This window comes from Ammodytes marinus, assembly GCF_949987685.1.
Source record: "Ammodytes marinus genome assembly, chromosome: 15".
Taxonomy (NCBI): domain Eukaryota; kingdom Metazoa; phylum Chordata; class Actinopteri; order Uranoscopiformes; family Ammodytidae; genus Ammodytes; species Ammodytes marinus.
This window is the reverse complement of record NC_137219.1, coordinates 4,710,012-4,724,485: the sequence shown is the minus strand read 5'-3', so window position 1 is coordinate 4,724,485 and position 14,474 is coordinate 4,710,012. Positions and strand designations below refer to the sequence as shown.

At 40.2% G+C, this 14,474-nt stretch overlaps 3 protein-coding genes across 3 annotated transcripts; all 3 read left to right on the top strand.

Moving 5' to 3' along the window:
* The first annotated feature begins 531 nt into the window (after positions 1-531).
* LOC307262162 (nanos homolog 1-like) lies at positions 532-2,142 on the top strand. The gene has a single exon (XM_080042941.1). It carries the CDS (start codon positions 556-558, stop codon positions 1,282-1,284), a length of 729 nt encoding a protein of 242 aa, XP_079899067.1. The 5' UTR covers positions 532-555; the 3' UTR covers positions 1,285-2,142.
* A 3,359-nt stretch (positions 2,143-5,501) lies between these two features.
* Positions 5,502-8,443, top strand: neff2 (neuronal intermediate filament family member 2; the record flags this gene model as incomplete). Its single annotated transcript, XM_080042007.1, has 3 exons — positions 5,502-6,512; positions 7,699-7,823; positions 8,345-8,443. 3 exons carry the CDS (start codon positions 5,502-5,504, stop codon positions 8,394-8,396), a joined length of 1,188 nt encoding a protein of 395 aa, XP_079898133.1. The 3' UTR covers positions 8,397-8,443.
* A 2,825-nt stretch (positions 8,444-11,268) lies between these two features.
* On the top strand, positions 11,269-14,008 carry mrps26 (mitochondrial ribosomal protein S26). The gene is made up of 4 exons (XM_080043108.1): positions 11,269-11,604; positions 12,090-12,236; positions 12,604-12,727; positions 13,230-14,008. The coding sequence occupies exons 1-4, from the start codon at positions 11,384-11,386 to the stop codon at positions 13,359-13,361; spliced, it is 624 nt and encodes a 207-aa protein (XP_079899234.1). The 5' UTR covers positions 11,269-11,383; the 3' UTR covers positions 13,362-14,008.
* The last annotated feature ends 466 nt before the right edge of the window (positions 14,009-14,474 follow it).

Genomic DNA, 14,474 nt, shown 5'->3' with positions numbered 1-14,474 from the left:
GATGTTGCCAAATTTGCATTTTTATTCAAAAAAAGTTGAAATGCAAAAAAACAGTTGTAATGTTAGTAATCAACTGACAAAAGCTCCATGTGAAGTCTATAAGTTAAAACTGTTACCCTATTCAACTGCAGTGTAATGCTTTAAGAGTTTAAATGAATGTCATTCATACTTAACCAACAGTATACACCTATAACTCCCTTGTAAACAAAGAGCGACTGTTTCCATGATTACAGTCATATTGAGGGAGGGGGAAAGTGATGTTCCCAGCTGCAGTAACTCCCTGTTCCGCTCTGGAGACTCACACAGAGATAATCAACTTGAACCAAACCACGCCCCCTTGTTTTATTCCGGGGGCTTTATCAGCGCCTACATGTTGAGCGCTCTGCATACTGGAACCGAGCGAGAGACGAGAGCACACTACCACTTCACCACAGACTAGCCTTCCCATGCTGTCAGCAGAGTAGACAAACCGTCCCAATCGCCTTTAACTACTACCACTACTACTTATACACACTTCTTCTTCTGTGGTGGACATTAAACTACTCTTGGGACAGGATGGATTTTTTGGACCGCGGTTACCTGGAACTGGAAGCGCGGTCTCCGTATGACTACACCTTTAATTTCTGGAACGACTACCTCGGCCTGTCCACACTTGTCGCCAGAACCAAGATCAACGGTCCGCCGTGCAGCCCCAACTCCATCACCGAGTCTCTCAAAGCGACGTTGGGCTTGGAAGACGATGACGCACCGGATTGCTCGTGCGTAATTGCGCACGGTGGCAGGGACATGGGCGACGGCGGGCACTCGGACTGCTGCTGCTGCCCAAACTCCCCACCAATGTCCATCTATGATATCAAAGAAAGAATTTCACTCCTCAGACCGTATGACGACATTAATAACGCTACCGGTGGTGGTGATTCGTCGCTAGGAGACAGAGATTCGCCTTCGTACAGGGGAAGCTACAGCGGGCTTGACTTGCTATCCATGGACAGGAGACGTAAACAACACACTCTGAGGAGCAAACCAGAGCCGAGAGTGTGCGTCTTCTGTCGGAATAACGGTGCACCGGAGGAGGTTTACGGCACCCATATCTTGAAGACGGCCGACGGAAGAGTGCTGTGCCCCATTCTGAGGGCTTACACCTGCCCGCTCTGCAGTGCCAACGGCGACAACGCGCACACCATCAAGTACTGCCCGCTGTCTAAAGACCAGTCGAGCCAGAGAGAGAGAATGGCAATGGCAAAGGGAGCTAGAGCGGTCGGAAAAAGGATGAAAATCTTCTAAGTGAGCGAGAGGAAGAGATGAATTTTGAAGTTTGAGTTGCACTGTAAAAATGACTAGTGTGTATGGCAGTAATTTAGCCCCCACCCCATTTCATGCACAAGACAAGCCTGGAGAGAGAAAGATTCTAAGAAGATTTTTATTGATTTTTTTGTTTGTTTGTGTCACTGTTTTAATGTTTTCGTCTAACTTGTAACTAACTATGGGCACATAGGTTACACACTTGGACGCACTGTGCGCAATATTCCCCAATCCTATCCCCAGCACACACTAAGGACTTGGTGATATCAAAAAATGAACCAAAGTACTGTCGACCTGTGAATGACCACCTTCATGCTGTAATCAGAAAGTTGCTGCGGCGTTGTAAGAAGCACAGCACAGCCCCGTGAATAATATGCAGCACTCCTGATACGATATGATATGAATGTGTAGTCCCTTGACAGGCAATGCAAGAATATGTAAGATATTCTTCTTTATATCGAGAGCACAGTTTTTTTTCTTGAGATAAACGTTTTCTACCAAAGGAATAGACTTTTGTATTGAAACTTAGACCTAAAGGGGATTTTCTGTATATGGTTTCTATATGTTGGATGTCTTATATTCTGTATAATTGATTTTATGTGGATAGTATTTTGCAGATCTCAACTGAATGTATAAAAAACAGTGGAAGGCAGATCTGACTCACATGCAGTTAGTTCACCTCCATGTTCTAAGCTCTTTTTTTATTTCACTTTCAGAAGTTGAAAAGCATTGAGAAAAGGTTAATTGACCTTTTGTCCACGTTGAAATGTATTCCTGGCAATTCTTGTAAATGTATTAAAGGGGTTGAACAGTTTTAGCAATGAAAAGCAAAGCCTTCCAAAGTCTTTATCTGCCGATAGAAAATGTTTTATGTACTTATTTTTACCTTATGTATCATTGGGAAATATATACACTGTAAATGAACTCTGAATAAACATGTAATTTGCATTTTTCTTTGACTATATGGAACTAAAAATGATTTCAATGTGCTAAGAATTCTTCACTAAGTGATGGAGGTGACAGAGCTTGCACCAGCATAAGTGATAACCGTACTGTGTATGTTATTTGGACATAATCTTATTTTGTCACAAATAACTGAATAAGCAATTTCACAACCGCAATAGACACACTTGTGATGCAACAGCATCACCTAGTGTTCAAAACCTTAAATCACAACACCCCTTGGCTTTTTATAGTAAAAGACTGGACACATGTAAGCATTAGATTGTTTAATAAAGATGATGTATTGTAGGAAAGCCAATACTTTTTTTTATGATTTATGATGGATTGGACAAGATAAAGATGAACTGATTGGAAACATACTTGAAACTATTTGACTTGATGTGTGTAACTTGTGGGACATCCTACTAAAAACTTTTCAACTCAAAGCCAGAAAGCCAAAACAGCTCAGATGCTTTGCAGACAAAAGTCCCTGCACGTGTTCATGTTAAGTTTATAATTCAGTTAAATGTTTTCTTTTTTTAGTCATGTTTACGTGCAACGCTAGCAAACAATTGGATTGAGGGACCGTCCACCAAGATGAATACACAATAAAATATTATATATATTTCAAATACAATGTATATGTTGAATATAATAATTTAGAGAACTTATTGAGAAAGAGTTTCTTTGACAGCTTGTGTAAGTATTTTGTTTTGGTCCGTAACAATAGTTCTTGATGATACTTTTCAAAATGAGATCTGTGATTAACAATGTAATATTTTGAATAATTTCTTTCACTTTTTTAAACACATTTAAGACTTAAAATCGTTCACTCTTTGTAGTATACAACAGTTGATAGCTCAAATAAAGAGATAGTCACACCGAAACACCTGGATCAAACTCTAGCTCAAAAAAAGAGTTTTATGTTTTTTGGGAGCTGTCTCTTTAAATGTTAAGCCATTGCTGAGCTTTATTGACCTCTATTGGCAACTGCTGAGAACTGCAGAAGCATAAATAGACCTTTCCCCACTTTATTATCAATACACAGGAAAATGCACAAGTGGGTGAGTGTTCTTATGAAAGCCCATAGTGTTCATGTAACATAATGTTTTATCTTGTAGTGTGTTCAGTTTCAGAGTTCAGACTAGGTTTTTGGAAATGTACTGAGCTCTCTGACAGGCAAAATCCAACTTTAAATCCTACTCTCACCTGAGCAAACAGCACATACTTGGCCCGGCCTTGTATCTACAATGTAACTACATGGGATTAAGTTGTAGGCCCGAATGGAAATTTTCACAAAAAAGCAGACTCACCCTATGTGCTGGTAATAAAGATTCAATTTCAAAATATTCTTCAAGCCTATCAGCTCCACAAAACTCTCTCTGTATTTCTCAGTATGGCAGCGTTTACAAACTGTTGTCTGATGGTGGAGCCTTTGCCTTTGGACATGAACTTTAAATCAATATCACACGTAGGCTACTTTGACTCTCAAGTTGGCTACATTTACTTTAAGATATGGATGTTAATTTTGCCCTTAACAGATGGTGTTTTGTGAATTGTGTGTGTGTGTGTGTGTGTGTGTGTGTGTGTGTGTGTGTGTGTGTGTGTGTGGTCTTACATTGAAGAAGAAACAAACACATTTAATCATTTTATTTTCAGCAGAGACCTATTCACCGGTGTAAATATGAAGGTGTATTGAGCTCTGAGATCCTATGTAGTATAAATGTGCGAACATTTTAGAAATTGGTTCATCCTAGCCTGAGAAAAGGCAGAAAGAGTGTTTTATGGTGTCACTGTCTAACCCTACATTTTACTAGTGTGACATCACACACACACACACACACACACACACACACACACACACACACACACACACACACACACACACACACACACACACACACACACAGCCAGGTGATGAGAGGACGGCTGGCCGAGAACATCAGTGACTCATCAATTTGCAATCTAGATAGATCAAATTGATACGTCTGAAGATACTCTGGGAGCAACAGTGGTATTTGGGGCATCCCAAAGGAATTTCTATCTACTACAGGACATCCAGGCAAACAAGGGAGAGGAAATAGAACTTTTTTAAATACCTGTCAAGTAAAAAGTATACAGTAACATAGCACCAGCACTCTGTCTGTGAATGCGGGCTTAAGTGGTTTAATTAAAAAAATCATTCCTACTATTCAGATTAGGGCTGTGCTATAAAAACTTTATACACCAATATATTGTGATATTTTTAAATATTTTTTGTGATGTCTTTATCATATTGTCAGCTCCAAAAATCGATATATATATCAAAAATATAATGAGGTGTGATGTATTTAAACCAGCCTGATCGTACCCATCACTTTGTATTTAAATGTTCAGTGAACTATGTAAAAGATCGCAATATGAATCGTATCACAATGTATCGTGATATATCATATTTAGTATCGTACTGTGAGGTCCATTCCATTACACAACACTAAGCTGTGGGAGTGTATCAAGCACATCTATCTATTTAATCTGTAATGTAATTAATTCACTGCTTTCAATTCTATTCTATTAAAACCTTTAAGTGCTTGTCTTGTAAGCACTATATTGATTCTCTACTCAACTGGGTTGTGGAGAAAGACATTGTTCCAAGTCATTTTCACATGGTTTGCTCCAATTTTTTCTCATTTTCTTCATGTGGATATGTTCATTGCTGCATCAAGTGGAGTAAAAAATGCCTCCAAAAGTGCAAAGAGTTCACAGGAGTAATTGATTGCGATGCTATTTTTAGGCACAGATATAAAGAAAAAACCTGCTCTACCACATCACCACTTTACCTGCTGTGTCTGAGAGTGATTCTAAAAACCAACCTCCCTCCTCCCTCTCCTCACTGCAGCAGTCTCTGCTATTGGCCTAGTGGATGCTGACAGCACTGAAGTTGCTCTGTGGCATGTGTGTGTGTGTGTGTGTGTGTGTGTGTGTGTGTGTGTGTGTGTGTGTGTGTGTGTGTGTGTGTGTGTGTGTGTGTGTGTGTGTGTGTGTGTGTGTGTGTGTGTGTGTGTAGCATAGGTTTGGGGGGGGCTCAGCCGATTCTATAAAAGCCGGGGATCTGCAGCATCACTGGTGAGCTGGTGCAGTGCAAAACGCTCGCTCATCCTCACCGATGGTGTGCAGAACAAGGGGGACATAAAAAAAAAAACTTCTGAAACCTGAAACATCCATATTCCCTTTTTTCTTAAACAAACCAAAAAAAAATCCACAACAAAAAATTCATCATGAGCTACGATTCTTTCTCCTCCCACCGCCGCCCTTGGGACAGCAGCTACAGAGGCTCCCAATCCACCACCAAATCCTCCATGTCTTCCTCGATCTTCTCCGTTCCTCGAGCCCCTCCTCCGTCCTCCTCGTCGGGCAAGAGGATCCTGAGGCTGGCCTCTTCTCCGGAGCGGATGGACCTGTCCCAGGCCACCTCCCTCAACACGGAGCTCCTGGGCGTGCGCTCGCAGGAGAGGGAACAGCTTGTGGACCTGAACGACCGATTCGCCACCTACATCGAGAAGGTTCGAAGACTGGAGCTTCAAAACCGAGCGCTTCAGTCCGAGTTGGATGCCCTCAGGAGGCGCCAGAACGACCCGTCCCGTCTGAACACGCTCTACGAGGGGCAGGCCCGCAGTCTGAGGGCCAACATCGACTCAGAGAACGGGGAGAAGATGAAAATGGAGGCGGAGAGGGACTACCTGCGGGACGTGTATGAGCAGATGAAAGAAAGGTTTGAGGAGGAGGCTAGGCGGAGGGTGGAGGCAGAGGAGGCCCTGCACGGTGCCAGGGAGGAGGCTACCAGGGCCGTGCTGTCCACCTGTGACGTTGAGGCCTCCGTGGTCTCCCTGTGCGACGAGATGGTGTTCCTCAAGAAGGTGTTCGCGGAGGAGCACGCAGAGCTTCAAGCCCAGCTCCAGATGGCTAACATCAGCGTGGAAGTGGAGGTGGTGACCCGGCCAGATCTGTCCATTGCCCTTCGAGACATCCGGGCGCAGTACGAGAGGCTGGCGGGCAAGAACATGGCGGCCGCAGAGGACTGGTACAAGGGCAAGTTCAGGAGCGTGGCGGAGATGGCCAGCAAGAACAACGAGGCGGTGCACGCCATCCGTGAGGAGACCATGGAGTACCGGAGGCTCCTGCAGTCCCGCTCGTCTGAGATAGAAGGTCTCCGGAACGTCATCCACTCCCTGAATAAACAACTGGAAGATCTGGAGGACACGCAGTCCAAAGATGTGGGAAAGTACCAGGTGAATGAGGGGATATTTGGATCCTGATCGGAATGAATTTTCAGCCAACAGCTGCGCATTTGTATCAAGTATTTTGCTCTCAGATAAAGAGCAATCATCTTCTTAAAGGTCACATAGTATGCTAATTTTCAGCACAGTGTCATTGCTAAACTCATCTTTTCAGCCTTTGTCTGAAACGCTCCATTGAAGAGCCTGTCTATTGAAGCCCAGCCTTCCAGAAAGCCCAGTTTGCTCCGGTTTGCCCTGAATCTAACCGCCAGTATCTGTGGGTGTGCTTACTTGTGGAGGTGGTGCTAAATTAGGTCTGTAAAGAGGGTTAGGATGTATCTTACCTTATGACATCATAAGGGAAGATACATCCGACTGGGGTTTTTGAACAGAGGTTTTCAGCAAGATGGAAATCGGTAAATAGGTGACCTTTAAGATTATTTTGTAATAGCTTTTCTTCTACAGGAATGTCCTCAGGTAAAGGTGCAGGAAAGAAAAGGACAAATTAAACATGGTGTTTCTAGATTGGACACAGAAATAAAATGGAATTCATAATAATACACACCACTAAAATCAAATGCATGCAGCAGAGAGCACAGAGCAAGGCATGAGTCCTTTTGATACAAGATGTAAATATATTCTCTGCAGCAACTTTCTCCCTCCCCTCCTCCCTGTATCGTGGAGCTCAGCAGGAAATGATGGCAGACTAACAGCAGAGGTGAAAACCTGCAAGGTGACTGTCTGAATGAACTGGGAGACAAACCAAGGATAGATACAGACAACAAGCAAATAAAAGTTCACCCAAAAACATTTTACAACAATGTCCAATTATTTTGAATCAAATCTCTCAAAGGAAAATAACATAAAAAAGAAACGGGGAGAAAGGGAGAGTTATAACCATAAAAAGTCATAAAAAATCATCCAAGCCCAGGCACTCAAGGTTAGCTACAAAAACAAAAAGACTTTAGTTCATTTGGTAAGAGATACTTTTATATTGTTAATTTACCATTTTCCAATTATTTTTAATCCAATCACTTAAAATAGAAATAGATTTAAAAAAAAGAATATTGTCCTACATGTTTTTGGTTTTATCTTCACATATATGGTGTCACTATTGCTGATATTTGTAAATGAATGTGTGTGTGTGTGTGTGTGTGTGTGTGTGTGTGTGTGTGTGTGTGTGTGTTTGCATTGGTAGATAAGGATAAATGAGCTGGAGAATGACATCACTGAGGCCAAGCAGGAGATGGCGCGCTACCTGAGAGAATACCAAGACCTTCTCAATGTGAAGATGGCCCTGGACATTGAAATAGCTGCGTACAGGTGAGATCTGGCTTATGTCTCCAATATTTGTGTTTTACAACAAACATTTAGGACTTTATCTGGGGCAACATGTTTTAAAGGTACAGTGTGTAGAATGTATTGGCATTTTTCAGAACAGACTTGTTAGAAATGGAATGCAATATTCATACATATTTTGAAATTAGTCTATAATCGTGTATCCCTGGGAAATGTACCAGTTGGAAGAATGAAGAATAAGTGTAATAAATAAGTAAATACAACTTCACCTCATCACTTGATATTGTAGAAAGATTTGAGTCAGTGGTGGGTGATACTATATTTAGTTATTAGCTTCTTGTCCTTGAAGGCCACTTCTGTAAATTCTCCGAAAGGGATGTATTAGCAAGGGAGCGCTGACATTCAAAATCTCACCACTAGACAGTGGTAAATACTCTGATATTACACACTGTACCTTTAAAATACCTTGTATAAGTCAATTTTTAGCCCCACATGAAATACATTTGTATGATAATGATAATCTTTTTTCTTCTTCTCTTTTTCAGGAAACTTCTGGAAGGGGAAGAGATTCGACTGGCTTACCCCGCCCTGAACTAAAACCTAAATGCCACCAGCCTGGCATAACCCCTGAATAATTCATTCCCTTATTCCCTGTCCTGACCCGAACATTACCCTTCTCCTTACATTCTACCCTCTCTCATCTCTCCCTCTACCCCAAAATACACACTTCCTTACCTCGTCCCTAAACCAAACCACGAACCAAAGCTCATCGTTCTTAAGACAGATGCGCCCTTGTGCTAAAAAACAAGAGGTCCTCCAGAAGTCCCCCTTCTTCTACACACGTTTTGACACCACACATCAAGAAGATGGCGAAACCGTTAAAAAAGGCAAAATGGCTGCACTGCATTTAGTTATATATAGGCTACATGTCGGACAGCAATATCGTTTTGGCTGAGTTCCTTTTTTATGTCGCAATACGTTAAAGTCCTAGCAACAGATTTACTATTCCACTCTTCTGGAAAAAAAAGAGCCCTCGTTTTGCAAACAGCTGACCAATTGTTTTGCAAAGCAGGACGTAAAAAATCCTTTTTTCTCTCTCTCTCTCGGTTGCTTGGACTTTAAATTGTCTTTTTTTAACTGATGCAAGAAGAAAAACTCTGCAGCGTTATCGACCGGGAACTCTGCCCAATCGATTAGGCTTCGTCCCGCTCCCCTGGTTCTGTAGTAAAGTCAGCGAACCAGTAACCTTAAAACTGTTATTTTCACTATATTAAAAAAACCCATTTGTGTCTTTTTTCTTTTTAGTTATTCTTCCTCTGCATTTACATCTTTGCAAATACTACAATTTGTTGAGTGGTTTTGGAGTGAGTTTGGGTTGTTCTATTTGGTGAGATATTTCAAATGTCTCATTTCTAATAAAATTCTTGTCTTTTTCTTGCTTAGAAATGTAAATGCCGTGGAAGACTGATCGTTACTGGTTTCTCCTAAATATTCCTGCAGTGCGGAAACAGCCTATTTGCGTTAGATTTGTTTGTATTTTCTGTTTTTGTGAGTTCATTCAAAAAGCTAAACGACGAAACTGAACAATAAGTGCAGGAGCTCCTTGTTGTCTGTGTCCGCTGATGTTAGATGTAATTGGTGCTTTAACATCTGTGAAACTAATACTAAGACTGCGCCGTTATGTACGTAACAGCCGGCAACAAGCTGAAATAAACTTATAACTGACCTGCATATCACTGCAGTACTGTTTTCATTTCATACTTTCAAAGGATATTTAGGACATTACAAACCGACTAAACACACTAACTGAGCTTGATTTAATGTCTCCACTATAGCTTTCAATTACAACTGCATTATAACCATGTGTGTTGCCTTGTTTTAGACCGCTCCTTTAATGTCTAATTGCATATTTAATCAAGGTTTAAACAGGTTTAAAGCTAAATGTTTAGCAGAGATGTCCATATGCACAACACTATCCTACAAGCAGTTTTCCAAAATGAGACACAGACATTGACAGCAGCCTAATTTTCGCCTAAATGTCTATGAAAGTGTGTGTAAAATACATTTTTAAGACGCATTTCATTAAAAAACAGACACATTTTTTTCTAATAATCTTACTTTTACTGGTACGTTTGTATGAAAACCTGTGTGTTCTGAGAGTATTTCATTGGGATATTGGTTAAGGTCTCTTCCTAACACATCAGTGATGATCTACAAACACCTGCAAACTATTGGTGATGTCTTTTATAGCATGAGAGATGAAACCTTAAAGTAATCAAGGTTCTAGTTATAGGTTAAATGTGTAAAACTAAAGGGATATTACATCCTCGACTTGGCAGGCTGAATCTGCTGACAGTAGGGATTCTGAATTTTCTGAGTTTTAAAGCTGCTGTAAATATTCCCCGTTACTTACAGCTCCCAATGACACACACACACACACACACACACACACACACACACACACACACACACACACACACACACACACACACACACACACACACACACACACACACACACACACACACACACACACACACACACACACACACAGCACGCACTGCACCATTTCCAATCAGCCCATGTTCCTGGCCAAGCCGACAGTAGATGTGTGCTGGTGCTTTGTCTCTGCAGGATCATCAGTCACTAGGCTGACACCACAATCCCACTCAACCCTGAAGAAACACACACACACACACACACACACACACACACACACACACACACACACACACACACACACACACACACACACACACACACACACACACAAACACTAAAAAACGCAGGAGTTTTCATATATTTTACTGCATATAGTATGGATGAATGAAAATGGTCCTTTATTAATAAGGTTATTAGACCCTCCTGACACTTTTTATATTGAATGGAGAACATTTAGGACTACATAAAACATGATCAGGGCTTTTTAAAATGGATAAAATAAAATACCAAAATACGGACAACACAATAAGCAATCAAAGTTAGATTTCAACAATACTGGTGAAGGACAGTTAAAGGCTTTTTATAATTTTATACATTTAATTAACTTTATTTTGAATAAAGATAATTAAATGTACAGACAATCAGATATTTAAATTCAAAGAAAATAGAAAAAACATTTGAAATGATGTAGCGGCAGACAATAACAAAATAATATAGAATAAAAAATAAATAAATGTGTGACAGACGTTTTACAACAATGGTGAAAGATAATATTTATTAAATGAATAAGTAAATGTTAGTTATTGAAATGCTTTTCTTATTTTTAACAAATGTAAGAGACCCAAAATAAAAATCTCCTTCAATTAAGAATAATAATACAAAAAAAAAATGGGGTTGGAGAAGCACAGACTTCTTCAAAACACAATTTCTGTGAGTAGCATTGTCTTCTGTCGCCTCCAGGTGGCACTACATTCAAATCACCGCTTTAGTTTTCTGTTAAATACTTCCGGTAGTCAGAGGACACAAACATGGCGATAACACTGCCGTCTCAATGTTAACTCTCGAACCTTAACGCTTTTGAGTAACACGTTTCTCTCATAGAATAACATTTACCTCCACTGTGTCCACATCGTATCGCCGACATGTTCCAGGTGCTTAGCGGGAGGACCGTGCACGCGGCCCGGCTCCTCGCGCCCCGTAGCGCCGTGCTCGTGGAGGCTGTCCGAGGCAGAAAGTCCCGAACCGACCCGGTGGCCAAGTCCAAAGAAGGGCGAATCAAAACCCCTCCGCCCGTCGACCCGGTGGAGATGGTGGTGCTCAAGGAGAGATACACGGAGTACCAGTTGATCATGAGGGCGCTACGGTGAGTTATCAAGTCGCAATATTTTAGTGATAGGAAATGAGCTATATAAGGTCACCTGGTGTTATGGAGAACTATGTTTCCTGTTAAAAATCTGTGTCAAATGTGCAAATATTTTGTTTATAAACTGTCAAACTTATAGACCATGCAAGCTCATTGCCACCTGGCTGTAAAAGAAAGAAAGAAATTAGATGAATTTGGCATTGATTGTAAAATATCACCATGGTAAATCAGATGTATAAGTAAAAAATAATGTCTGAGATTAAAAAATTGCTATTATGAGTTTGATAAAACGTTGAAACTATGAGATAAAAATGCATGTTTATCATGATATAAAAAGTCAGTATTGAGCTATATTAATTTGACAGAATAAGTTGAATTTAAAGTCTCACTACTGGTTACCTTTCTGAATAACAGGAATATTGTCTGTTATTTAAACTAATGTCCAGTGAATGAGTCTAACTAGTTTCTTTCTGTGTTCTCTTCAGTCTGGAGTTTAAGGAGGAGGTTCTGCGTAAGAAGTACGAGGAGGAGACGGGTTCTCTGGCAGAGGAGAGAGCGAGACAGGAGGCCGAGGAACATCGAGCTCTGATGGCCTGGAACGACCAGGAGAACCTACGCATCCTCAAACTCAGGTTAGACAGATATACAACAGTCTATTTGATTGGTTGATTGATTGATTTGAATTATTTTTTCAAAGATGTAATAGAAAAACTGAAATTGTCATACAGAAAATAATGATGTTACACAAAACAGAGTACATAATTTAGATACACTTGATTGGAATAACATGTTCGTTAAAGGAGTGGGAATAAGTTCACTATTGGCCCCTCCTGTACTTACCTATGTAAAGCATCCTTAGGTTGCATTAAAGGGGCTATATAAATCTTACTTGTTATTTTTTATTATTTTTATGTCTTTTATCCATTAAAAGAAAAGAAAAAAATTGTCTTCTTAAAAAAACAAATACTTGACCACTTGTTCTGCTGTGTTTTGTTTCAGGGTGCTGAGGGTGCAGACGGAGAAGGAGGAAGCCGAGCGTAAACTGTTGGAATCTGTTCTTCAACGTGAACAGGAACAACAGCAACTCATCGAAGCAAAGGAGAAGGAAATATTGCAGTTGCAGGTACGAATTTCTAATTATTATTATTATTTTTTTGAACTCTAGAGTTGGAGATCAAAATTCACATGTTATTAACTTATCATCAGATATCAGACTGACAACACCGGTCCATATTCCAGTTATCAGGTTATTAGAACAGGGTTTGGTTTGTTACAGTTGCGAGAATACTTCGCACATCTATTACTTGAGACAGGTGGGTAGGAGAGAGAAGAGACAATTTAAAAAAGAAAGTACACTCCCGCACATTGTCTAACTTGCAACAAAAAAAAAGTGATATTGTATAGCTGCAACGTTTCATTGCTAATCCTTCATCAGTTTTCTACTTCTTGTTACGTTATACATAATTTTTTTTAAAACAATAAAAATGCATGTCAAAAGATAATTCTACTTTTACATGTTTTGGTTATCTACAAAACATTACTCTGACAGTCTTTGTAACATCGCATCCTGGTTATATTCCTACATCTCTGACTGACTTCTCCCCCTTTTCTTTTCTCTCTCCCAGGAGGACGTGAAGAACTTCATCACCATGGAGAACCTGGATCAGCGAATCGACGAGGCTCTGGACAATCCAAAGAACTACAACTTTGCCATTGACAAAGAAGGGAGGGTCGTTAAACAGACGATGCTGAATTAAAACTGACTTTTTCTCTGGTGATTTAAAAAAAAAACAATAGACGGACTTAACATCGTTCTACTGCAGTCAGGACGTTGATCCAGTGTTTAGTCTGATCCACCATTGGAAAGGATTTTTCGTCGCATGATAAGGAACTTGAGAACATATTTCCGTCTGTATCTGGATATCTGTAACCACAAGCTGCTTTTCTTTCTCACATGTCTGCTTTATATTTCTCTCTTATTTGAGTGCTGTACCGTCAACTGTAACATTTTCTTTTCATCATTGCTATCTTCTTTGTAAGTAAATGAATGTTTATTAGAGTTTTCACTGAAGTAAGTCTAATTATTGATCTCGTTTTCATCCTATACTGTTCAGAAACGATTCATACTAAAGTTTTTATTTGGTTTTGGTGGTACTGAATACTGGTACTCAGCCGCCAACACTAAATCAAGAGCAACTTCGAAACTGTCCAATAACTTAGTTTCTTTTTACAACATTATGTAAGAGTGTGAGACGCTAGTCGTCATATAAATAATTTAAATTGAAACTTCCTCGCCTTCCAAAAAGCATACTTTCTTTTTACTTTTCTACATTTTGCAGCTGTGTATCAAAAGTATGTACTTTGCAAACTGTGTGCGTTGAAAAAAATACAAGCAAAATGCCCATACAAAGCCTTAAATGTATATTAACACCAGATTTCTTTTCAGCGCGCACACACTATGGATAGGTAGCAGATCGCGAGGAGATATACACTGATTTTGACAACAAGCGTTCTCAAGAATCGCTGGAGTTAAAAAAGTTGATGTGTAGAGAATAGCAGCAAGGAATGAAAATTGAAATCAGACATTAACATCCACTGGTTAATGACTGAAATTGAGACTGAAGGCCCCACTTGTAGGCAAAGGTATGTTTGACACATCACAACTAATTTAGTCCTGCACTTGAAGCTACTGCCCAGAAGGGGGCGCCATGTCATACACAGCCCTCCTTACTGTTGTCATGGTTTACCATCAGAAAGGTATTTGAGCATCTCATGTATGACAACGTGCCGCTGATCCTGTAAGCCTCTCTGACAGGTTGATGGGATGATCAGAAAACACAGGTGACCTACAGTAGCTTCAGAGTGACCTA